The following is an 11,969-nucleotide window of genomic DNA, read 5'->3' on the forward strand; positions in this document are numbered from 1 at the left end:
CTTCTCTGCTCAGTTAGGACTCAGGAAACAGACTTAGGCTGCTTTCACACATGGGGCTAATAGCGCTAGTTTAACACGTTAAAAATCTAGCAGTTCGTTCTGGATTTCAAAAATCCCTTTCACACTGCAGTACCAATTTAGCGGCATTTCGTGCAATGGTCTTTCACACAGCACTCTCACCTACCGCGGCCGTTAGAAGACTGCTTCTTTTCCTGCCTTTTCTGTTTAAAAGCTCTGCTTGTTACTTCTGCACGGGGGGGGGGTTGAAAGAGGCGCGATCGCGATCAGCTGAGAGGCGCAATCGCGATCATCTGAAAGGTGTGGTAGCGCAGCAGCAGAGGCTCTGGTTGAGCACAAGCAGCAGCAGCACAGGCTGCTCTCAGGAGCAGCTGGGAGGCGCAGCAGTGGCAGCACAGCAGCGCGCGAAGGCTGCATGCTGGGACGGCTGTTGGTAAGGGCGGGAACGCACTGCATGCTGGGATAGCTGTCACGTGAGCAGCGGCAGCTAGTGCAAAACTCCCACAATCTTCCGGGTTCCCAGCCTGCTATCGGAATTTTTGTGGTATCATTTATTGTGGAAATTAGCGCTAAACTTCCACTACATTCCACCAGAATTCCGGAGCTACCCGTTATGTCGTGTGAAAGCTCAAATTTTATGCACAATTTAACAGGAAATAAATCGTTAGAATAACGGAATAAAGTGCAGTGTGAAATGTAGGCTACAGTAAGATATACTTTACATCTTGCTTTACACTACTAACTGAAGTTAATACTAACTTAGATTTATCAATTTCAGTGGCTCTACTGTGATTAGGACTTAGCTGAATACAACCCATAGTGAACAAAGAAGGAAACAAAATAAATTGGTTCCTTGCTTAATGCTTTTTACTGTAATTCAGAAAGCCTTGAATTCAATAAGTACATTAACTTTTATTGTGCAGCCCTATGCACATCTACTCAGAAATAAGCACCACTTGTGTGTTTGGAATCATAGCCCAAATTTGCAAAAATATCATTTGATAAAGCTGGATACAGTATTTCACTATGGGTTTTGGCACATCGCACCAAAGAAGATTATATGCGTATGCCATGTTCTGTTTTAATGTTAATGTTTTCATGTCAAACTATAAAAGACAAGGGAGATTCAGGATTGGAGCTCCCAACCTTTCTATTTTTACTTTATAGTAGTTTCGGGGGACTCCAAAACTGATAGGAGCAACAGTGTGTAGAAAGTGGGGGGAAGGTGGATAACCCTTTCTGGATTACTCCAGTGCGGCTAATAGAAGTTTCAAGAGTCATTTAGATTAGTAAAACAGTGCAGGGGAAAGTGTCAGCTTTTAGGTAGATGGGCCAGAGGGTATATTTTTGCATAAAATAGCAAACTTATTTGCTATTTATTGCTAAAGGAGTTCGTTGTTTATTTTGCTTTAGTAGAATAAGTAAAAGTAAGCACTTTGGCTTGGATACTAAGTTCCCAGAGCAGAACTCTGCTCACAGGGTACTTCTGCTAGCAGAAGGGGTAGATGGGAAGAGGAGGTTTTCATTGTTTCCCCTCTCTGTGGCCTCTGAAAATCTACTCCAGAGGGTTCAAGGACCCTCTAGAACAGCATGGGGGGGCACTAGAAGCTGCAGTGAAAAGAAGACTCAATAAAAATCTCTAGTGGGAGTTTCCAGTGGATCAGAATCTGTTCCACGAACAGAAGGAGTCTTCCAAGCCACTGATTTTATTTGTTTCCCCTCATTAGTAGCCAACAGAACATTATTAAGTAATTATAAAATTTAAATTTAGGGTGATGTTTAGGGAAATATGAGTAGAACATAGCAGATTTTAATGAAAACTCACTTCTGCAAAGAATTCAGGAAATTACTGGGGTGTTTTTAATATTTTATTTATTTATTTATTTATTGTAATATACCGCCCATAGCCAAAGCTCTCTGTGCAGTTTACAGTAACTAAAAACATTAAAACAAATATACAAATTTAAAAACGCATATTTTAAAAACAATTTAAAACACAATTTTAAAATTTTAAACAATTTAAAACACATGCTAAAATGCCTGGGAGAAGAGGAAAGTCTTGACCTGGCGCCGAAAAGATAACTGTATTGGTGCCAGGCACACCTTGTCAAGATCATTCCGTAATTTGATCATGTATTATTATCTTTTTCCTAGTGGAAAAGATAGGGAGGCAGTTTGTTGTGAGTTTTACTCTTTGGAGTATGTTGTAGGAAGTGTCACAATGAGGAAAACCCAGATTGTTTGTTGTTGTTAAACATCCATAATATATTTTTATAACCATTCTTACTTATTTTTTCAGATACAACAAGACAACTCAAACTCAAAGGAGAAAGAAAACAAAGGGAATGCTGTAGATGATACAACAAACTTTCATGAAGAATAGTCAGAGTCGTATCTAGAATTCCAAGTTTCCTGGGAAACCAATAGAAGCTGTTGTTGTCCGTAACACATTAATTGTGAAATGGCTGGCATTTCTGTCTCTTATCTACACACTCTGAGTCCTTTTAAAATGTTTTAACAACTTTGTTTCCCAACACAGTATGAATGCTTCAGATTGCTCTACAATATGGATTAATCAGAAGTGTGTTTAGCAATGCAGGATCTTTAAATTCAATATTTGACCAGGCATTTCTGCTGTTGTGAAATTCTCAGTTGATCTCTATGCAATAAATTAGTTAAGTAAACAGCCACAATGGAACTATAAATATGATTTGTAATCACTACATTCCAAACGCTTGCTATACATCTCCCATAGTGATAACGTTTGTCAAACACAAACTTATAAGTTAAACAGACCTTTTCTAAAAAACAAGGGAAACTGTACTCTAAAATAAATGTAGAATTTAAAAAGGTGAATTTATAAATAGAAATCTTTCAGTGGCAAACTCATGGCCAAATTAGATGTGTCACCATTCACGCAATTAGCACCTGTATGAATGGTTTCTGGTTTTTTTCTCAAATACGCAGGAGGTGCTGGGGACCCAATCCAGATTGGGCTGGGGAAGGGAAGAGGATGGTAGGCTTTAAACCTTTGCCCACCCGACTACTTCAATCCCAGTCTGGAGTGGGCCTCCTACACCCTCAATTTGCATTGGAAGGAAAGCTTTGATTAGTATGAATGAGAGCTTTCTTTCCAATGCAAACAGCAGGAATGAGAGGACAAAGGGTTAAAGGCTGCCTAGCTCTCCTGGTCAGAGTTCCTATCCAGACTGGGGGGCTGTATCTGCTATTTATTTCTGTGGGGGTACTGGGTGCTACTGTTTGCAGGCCCTTCCTTATATTTACTTATTTTTTAGAAAGGAAAGGTGAACATACAGGTAAAAGGGACCTGGCTTTTATCTGAGGGACCATGATGCCCCACAAAGCTGTGGTCTTGTGCTACCACTTCTTTGTAACTTCAAAGATCTGAATAACAAACCTCCTGGTCAAATCTATTTGATTTAAATAAGGTATTAGGAATTATCATTACAGAAACTACTGTTTTTTCATGTTTTCTTTTTTTCTTTTTGCAAGTTCCTGAAAACAGAAAAATACTGAAATCTATTTATTTGGTATAGTATATATATATATATGATTAAAGACTGAAAAGTTAAAAATATGAAAGAGATATATAAATTAAAATTACCTCTTCTAAGAAAACCACTACATGCTCCATGGGTGTTCCAGACAATTCTGCAATTTTGAGGGTTTCCTTGCAGTTTTCTATGCCAATGCAGTCTGTGGTCTTCATAATACAAACTATTTTGTGTTTTACGCCACTGGGTATCTAAACCAGAAAGATACAACTTAACAATTTTCAAGAGAATGACTTGTGACCATATGCTCTCATGCATTTGATACATTTATACTTTGCTCTTCAGCCAAAATCTCTTAGTGACTTACAAATCAATAAAAATAATACACTCACTGCCCTCAAATATACAATCTAATAAGGGGGTGGGAAAACTTTTTGGCTCCATCAGCCAGATCCTTTTACGGATTGGCCTCAGGCCAAATTTGACAGGTGGGCAGGGATGCCCACCAATCACATGATCTCATTATGCCATCAAATGATTGACAGATGGGTTGTCAAAACAAGGTTCCCAAACGTCCAACAGCAAGCTGGCTGGCAGGCACTTGGGACCCACAGCACAAGTGGATTTGCTAGTCCTATGCTCAGCGCTTTGGGAAGTACCAATAATAGGGCTGGCAAAGCACATATTTCTCCTCTCCCCCTGGGCAGGGAGAAATACGCCTGCATGTAACAGGCTTTCTTTTGCTGTGCATGCCTATTCCCTGCTGAATTCAACCTCAACTCATCAGGGTTTAAATCCTGCTGCATTGTCTACAGATGCCTATTCCCTCAACCAATGCAGAATTGAACTCAGAAACCAAATTCTTAATGTTACAAGGCTTGTACACTGACCAGCTTGGACCTGCTCAAACTCCAAAAACTGGGCCTTGGCTGCCCCTAAGAAACAGCAAAGTACCCAACCACATTGGAAGTGACTGTAATGCAGCCAAAGCTTGCTGATCTTTCAAGGTGAGGCCTTGGCCTTTTGGGGCCCAGATGGACTCTGCCAGCTTCTTGTCACTTTCATCATAGCAGATGATATCAATGGGCCCCCTTTAACCTATTGCCTCCAAAGCAGATGGTCCTCACAGAGCAGGTGGAACTGATGGCCCCAGTCGAGTTGGTGAGAACAGCAGTGAGTAGAGATGGCAGTTCTCCCATAACGATGGCTGAGTTATAGTGGCCTGGTTCACATGTCAGACTAAGCCATGCTTTTGCATAAACCATGGTTTGTTTAACCAACTACAAATAAACCATAACTTGTCCCACAGATGATTAAAAAAACCATGGCTTGTTGAATTAAATTTTGGTTCCTTCCCTGCCTCCCACCCACTCACTCCTTTCTTCCCACCCAATATCCGAAGGGCTTTTGTGGGATGTAAGTTCTGATAATCTCAGTGCACCACCAGGTCCCTTACTACTGACTTCTGCACAAATGGGGTCAAGAAATCTCCTTGGAGCTATTCGGCTGATTTCAGTAGAAGAAGAATGGTACCCACTTCCTTCCCTTTCCCCATTAAAGGAATGTCCAATGTGTTCTCTGAAGTGATGATACTCCTTAAGTTGTTCACCTTTCACCACTCTGCTGACAAAGTTTCTTTCTCCAGAGGACTCAAGCCTCCTTTTTGCAACCACTCCTCGCCCCAGTTTTTGGGTGATGTGAATTTCCAGCAAAATGTGTTAGTCTTCTGAGAAAAAGCAACAACACAGGGGCATGGTTTTGTAATCCCCAGAGGGAAAGCCCTCCTCCCAAAACCATGGAACAAGAAACACTTTGAAGCCTTCATTAATCCCACTTGGAGGGCAGATTCTCATCACTGAAGTACCTGAAGCTACTAAACATTTCCCTTTTAGCTTTCAATGCATGATACTCAAACTCATACCACCACACCCCAGGAAATTACTTATGAAGCAGCCCCACCTGAAAGCAAGCAGCAATTCATGTGACTGAATACAAGGGCTATGTGGGACAGGAGCTATGTACAAAGGGGGCTAGAATGAGGAGCGATCACTACTGGCAACATGAATGAAGGTGGCTCCAGTACAGTCACAGAAGAAATCCAGCAATGACTGCATCAAGGCACATCTGCACCACTATCTGGGGCACGGTGAACAAGCAAACCATGGCTAATAAACCATGTTGGCTTTGCATGTAACAAGCCATAGCAGGACATGGCAAGGTGTCCTCCTTTACAGACCAGCCTGGGAATTAAGATTGGCAGGAGAAGGCTAGTTGATAGAGCCATGGGGCATGTGAGAGGGCTTCCTCTGTGGTGGCCCCTAGACTTTGGATTTCCCTGACTTTAGATGAACTCTGGGTATATTTATAAAACATGCAAAGGCACACCTTTTCTCCAAGCTTTTTGGAAATATGTGGCTGCTGTTCATCATGCCATTAGTCATTTTATTGTTCATGCTGTTATTTTAGTAGTTTGATTGCTTATGTATTGCATGTTACTGTTTAATTATTATATAATCTGCCCTGGGACCATTTGGTGAAGGGTGGATAATCAATGCATTTAATACGTGGTTAAACTACTGGACTAGGTTCTCACAATCAGACAAACCATGTTAAAGTTAAACAAAGCAGTACAAAGCAGGCCAGTATGGAATGGCTCTTGAACATGAGAACTCTACTCCATAATATTGCAACTATACAGGATCACCATAATCCATTACCAGAATTACCAAAATCCATGATTGCATGGTGCACTTATGGAACTTTGCAATTCCATACCCTACTATGAAAACTGAGATCAAAAGCTGTCCAGGATAGCTGCCACGTATTCCAAACCAAAAATCCCTTTGACTGGAGTGATGCAGGATGTACATGCATACATTATGTACAGGGGACTCAATAAGTGAATTAGTGGTTGCATATCCTGCTGCAGTGCTTACATGCTTCTGGATTGGAGCTTCCATGGGATATATAATTTATAAATGCAGCTGCTGAATTCTCCATCTCCCCAGTCACAGCCTCATTCCTCTGGTGAAGGAGAATCTATGTGTAGGAATTTCTTTTTGGTCATTTCCCCCTAACATTCCAGCAACATGGAGCCAATTACTACCAAAGTATACCAACACCAATAGCTTTGAATTTGAAAATTCAAGTAAATTTATTTTTAATCTTTATCCTTATATCAGCAAGGCTGATCCAGATTTATGAAATATTGATGTGATGCTTGAAGAATTACGATTAAGAATATTTCAAAGTTATTGTTAGATACCGTACCATGATTAGCTTGATTTTTGTTCTATTAATTTATGTAATGACTTTAAAATTGTTCTGTAATAATTCATTATAAAGTTCAGTACTTTAGTTATGACATACTGACACAAGTTTTATCTAGTTTGTTTGGCCTTCCCCTGCTGTACTGACAAAATAAGTATGTTGTTATGGAGAACAAATCTGAAGTTGAATAAACCAAGAGCAAGAAAAGGGGATTCTGGATAATGAGAGATTCTCCTTACTTCTGCTGCTTCATCTTGAGGCTTCATCTCACCACAGAAAAACCTCTGTCCATGAACTTTCTCACCACAAAGACAGTAGGAAGAAAGTAGGAAAGAAACATTATACTCCCCCTTCCCCTCCCCTTATGAACTGGTGTCATAATTGAGCTGTTATACTGCCATCCAAGTTAGCAATATTACTATATATAAAGTAAAACATAATTTGGCATAACACCACCAAGTTAACAGCTTGAAATAAACTACAGTTTCTTGTGTAAGTAAGCTTTTGAGAGTTGCCAATTACATTGTAGTGCTGCCAGTATAAATCTTTCTGTAACTCAGTTTTCCAGCAAAATAATTTTAATCTACATAAAACAAATTAACATTTTTACTCTACTACACAAGGTCTCTTAAATAAGTAAGCCTACTCTTCAGCAGATAGATGGAAAATGAATCTACCTTATTTCAATTTAAAATACAGAAATAACTGCCACACTTATTGGTGTGTGTTTGGATTTGTAGCCTGCCTCAGACTTGGGAGCGTTGCAATATAAAAACAACACAATCGAATTATAGTTCAAAACTGAGATAAATAAGACATACGTTTCACTCAAAAAACAGGCTAGACATAAATGTCTTACAACATTTTCCAAAAGGAGCTTGGAGCTTGGCTTTTGCATGTCTCACAGTGGTACAATGACTCACTCTAGGGATCAGTTTTAACTAAAGCAAACTCATTCAAAAGTAAATACTAGAAAAAAGGAACTTTTCAGCAACAATCCACACAAATGAACTAGGTACTTTTTTCATATGTATGAATGCTATGAAGAAAATGGGCTGCAGGGCCAGCAGTCATTTTTATGACCTGGTGTTCAGTGGAATAGAGAAATTGCCACCACAGTTACAAAAATTACAGTGCATCGCTGTGGATTATATTCTTGTTCAGCTCAATTCACAAGAAGGTGATTTTATACACACAGTCGTGGGGAGAAAATATATGCCTGACATGTACATGTGAACAGCCACTTGTATGTTACAGCACACCTACAGAGTAGGCAAATCAGTGTACAAAATTCATGAAATATGTGCACAGAACATCAGCTGTATACCTGCTGTTCATTTAAGGCACATGATTCCCCCCAAGAATCCTAGGAACTGTGGTTTGTTAGGGGTGCTGAGAACTGTTGTTCTGTGAGGGAGTAAACCACTGTTCGCAAGACTCTTTGGGGAAAGTCATGTGTTTTAAATTGGCTTTAAATGTACACTGCCATCACAAGGTATGCATGCAGGCTAGGGTTGCCAGTCCAATCACCTTTCCCAATCCCTGGGGAAAGGTTTGGGGTAATCTTCGCCAAGGATGCCTCTAGTTTTGCAAACTTCCCAAACTTCGCACTGCATTGGTAATAAATACAGCCGCGTAGTTGGGTATACACAGAACCCATAAAGCGGTAAAAGACAAATCAGCCAACCTAGCACAATGCAAGACTATAAAAGGGTGTCGTTGTTATTAAAGTCACACCAAAACGCTTCCCCAGCGCCTCACCTCCATCCCCGCTGCCAATCCTCCTGCCAGATGGAAGTAGAAAGCCAGCAAAGTGAAGCGACTGTTCTCCAAAAAGTCCGCCAGGAGGTTCTGGTTCTCTTCCTCTCCCAGAAATGCGCTCCATTCGTCGTCTTTGAGTTTCAGTAAGTACGCCAGGCGGCGGCCCACGAACTGGGCCCTCTCGTCCTCCGCGAAACTTTTTTCCTGCACCGTCTCCTCGTCGTCGTCCTCCATCTCCAGCCCGAGGTCTACAGAAGGAGAGAAGCTGAGAGGGGGGGGCAGCTGCAGCCCTTGCGGAAAAGCCCTTTTTTAAATGTTCTCCTTCGCGGCTCTTCAGTTGCGCCCCCTTTTCCAACTTCTCCCGTGACTCAAAAACGCCGCTCTCGTGACCCTTTCCTGGTCTTCTTTTCCCGTTCAGCTTGGCTTGGCTAGTCCCGCGCACTGACAAGTCACCTGCTGCCCCTCTAATTCCCAGCCCCCCCAACGGCCCCCGAGTTACTTACCCGAGTGACTAGTTCACTTGCTGCCTGTGCCTATCAGCTCCCATTAATTACACGGCGGCAGCGTCCCGTTGCCGTGGGGACAAGCTCAAGTCACTACAAGGCCACTCACAGCCACCGCTCAAGGGAAATAAATCACGTCCCTAGCCAATTAGGACCCCGTCTTTTGAGGAAGGAACCACCAGCCTCTGCTTCGCGGGGGAGGGGAGGAAGAGAAGGGCTTCCCACTCTGGGAAAGCGCTGAACACCCGGTTGAAAATTAAATGTTTAGTGCGTCACAATCGCGGATGTGAGTTGAACCTCCAGGGGTCTTGTCTTCCCCGCCTCTATACCCAAGAGAACCTGCACCGAAGGTCCTCCGCACGAGCAATGGACTCGCCTGCTTCAGTACTTTCCTGCTTCCTTCACTTTCCTGTGGGACGCAGTAAAGCTCAGAAGAGCAAAACTAGCCAGTCGACCAAATCGATTCAATCATTACAGGACTTGTACACTGTCTTTCATTTGGGCCAAAGCAGGGGCCGCTACACGGATGACAAAGATGTGCTGGCTTTTCACTTGTGGCTTCAACTTGCTACTGAAGTTTCAATAAGAACCCCAGTGACTGTGGCAATGAATAGCAGCAGCAGCAGTGTAGTGGCAAACTCAGAACTGCAGGGTCCCTTCATGATAGTCACAACCAAGCACCTTGCTAAGATTATACAACCTTCTCAGATTACGGAATTATAGAATAATCTGGCCAGGTTTGAATACTGCTTTCTGCTTCTCTATCACTGACACCATTTGACTACCCTTTCTCACTGTCAGAGATATTGCTTGAATTACTGGATTCAGTGTCTGCACCTTTATCTCCTGCCGCTAGTAAACTGCTTGATGATGTGGATGCGTTGCTATCATCAGGATTCACTATCTCTTCTTCTGTTGTTACAGAATTCTTACTCTCCACAATTTATCTTGGCTTTTTGAAATAGGACCTAATAAAGGCTTGCCCACAATTGATACTCATTGGGATTCTTCTCAGCTACTAACACATTCCTCCTTCATGCTCATTAGCTCATAGGATGCTGGAGATAGAGGAACCCTCCTGGCTCCCCCAAAAATAAGGAATCTAAGACCCCCCTGGGACCCTGGACAACTACACCCATGAATAGCAGTGTCATGTAATCTGTGATGGGACAAATTTAGACTTTAAATGAAAAGAATCCTGTGATACAGGCTATGTGCACACTAGTTGCTTAAACAGTTGTGAGTCCATTTTGTCTCTGTGTAATTTGAAATTAATCTGCTCTGAACTGTACACATCTTTATAATTTGATTCTCTTTGGATTGTAGTGAATCTGCATACACACCACTGGGAGGAACAGCTGGTTATGCTTTACCCCAATTCACATTCCTTACTGATTTCTGCCCCGCCCTTATTATCCTAATCAGTCTCTCAGCTGTAGCGCATGCATACAGGTGTTTTCTACCACCACGCACACACTTCCCCCCCTTTTTTACAGTGGTTTATTGCACATGCATTAAATTGGAAGCTTTACTTCTTCTGATCAGCTTGTTCTGTGTATATGTGCAGTTATTTCTTACCAAACCACACACACCCTTTAAAAAAAAAAGGATTTTTTTTCCACCTTCTGCAATCAGCAATCAAAGTATGGGCCTGGCAACCAAGAGGTCTTCTGTATCTTAAAAGGTGTACAGGGGGAAGGGAGAATTCCACCTTGTGGTTTTTCCCATTACAATGTTGCAAGAACACCTGCACTTGGCTGACTTTCTCTTCTCCTAAAGATACAGGATCAGTCTCAGGCCCTGAACCTGGCAACCCTAATACATAGCCACAATTGTTTGCTGGTCATTCCCCCCTTTTTTTTACTCTCTGTTTAGTGCACAGGTTGTAAACAGGAAGTAGCACTTCATTTGTAGGGTTACCAACCATACTCTTTTAAGAGTACATGTACTCTTTTTGAGATGGTGCAACAGCATACTCTTACTTTTCACTTATCGAAGCCAAATGTACTCTTTTTGAAATTACAATATGATGGTAACCCTATTCATTTGTCATCATCCTTTGATCATGTCTGCAGGTATTGTTTACCTGCGCATATGCCCTGTTATATCATGCTTTTACAGAGAGTTTTTTTTAAATCCTCAATTGTGTGTATTGAAAATGCAGCCTTCTGAAGTTTCCAGAAACAAGTTTTCATTAACACTGTGGAATACAAGCTACTCCTGATAATTACACTTGATCATCCATCTTGGTGGATAGCAACAGGTTGCAGTCATTGACAAACTAACCAATCAATAAAAATGCTGCTATATCTTGTTCCAGCTCTCCATTGCTAATGAAACCATGAACCAGCCAGTGACTGAATCTTCAGGTCTGGAAATGTGAAATGTATTTCATGGACATGCCGTTTAAAAAGGGAGGACATGCACACAGGTAAACTAATGTATTCAATCAGACACAAAGCATCATGGTGAGGGAACTGGAGCTTCCAGGGATAGAACATGTACTGGGGGAAAAACACATCAGAAAACTACAAACTGCCCAACTGCTGATGTCAGAACATTGCGCACTGCCCACAGCAAAGCATTTCCATTGGACACATCACAGTCTCAGAACGGGTTAATGGAGCAAACATCATTGTGTTTTGACATTGTTGTGAAGCAGAGTTTAAGAAAATATGCATCCAATGCTCAAAATCACATATTGTGGAGTGAAAATGGGCAGAGTGGACTAATGCAGTATGCACTCGTTTTCAAAATATAGAATTGAAGACACACTGGAAACATTTAAAGCACAAGTGGGCCTCTACCCAGAACAGTCTTTGAGATCTCTCCTGTCTACTCCTATTCTGGGGTAGAGGGAGAGCATGAACAATAATTCCAATTGAATTAGTGATTTGTTTTA

At 41.5% G+C, this 11,969-nt stretch overlaps 1 protein-coding gene across 1 annotated transcript in view; it reads right to left on the reverse strand.

Annotated features, from left to right (window-relative positions):
- Positions 1 to 9,518, reverse strand: part of DNAH11 (dynein axonemal heavy chain 11) — a 321,971-nt gene extending 312,453 nt beyond the window's left edge. Inside the window, exons 1-3 of the mRNA XM_061586942.1 lie at positions 9,068 to 9,518; positions 8,565 to 8,812; positions 3,644 to 3,784 (exon numbers count right to left, since the gene is read on the reverse strand). Coding sequence (XP_061442926.1) covers positions 3,644 to 3,784; positions 8,565 to 8,798 — 375 coding nt within the window. The 5' untranslated portion in view covers positions 8,799 to 8,812; positions 9,068 to 9,518. The remainder of the gene's footprint in view (positions 1 to 3,643; positions 3,785 to 8,564; positions 8,813 to 9,067) is intronic.
- Between the last annotated feature and the right edge of the window lie 2,451 nt (positions 9,519 to 11,969).

The sequence above is a fragment of the Rhineura floridana genome, chromosome 10, assembly GCF_030035675.1.
Source record: "Rhineura floridana isolate rRhiFlo1 chromosome 10, rRhiFlo1.hap2, whole genome shotgun sequence".
Taxonomy (NCBI): domain Eukaryota; kingdom Metazoa; phylum Chordata; class Lepidosauria; order Squamata; family Rhineuridae; genus Rhineura; species Rhineura floridana.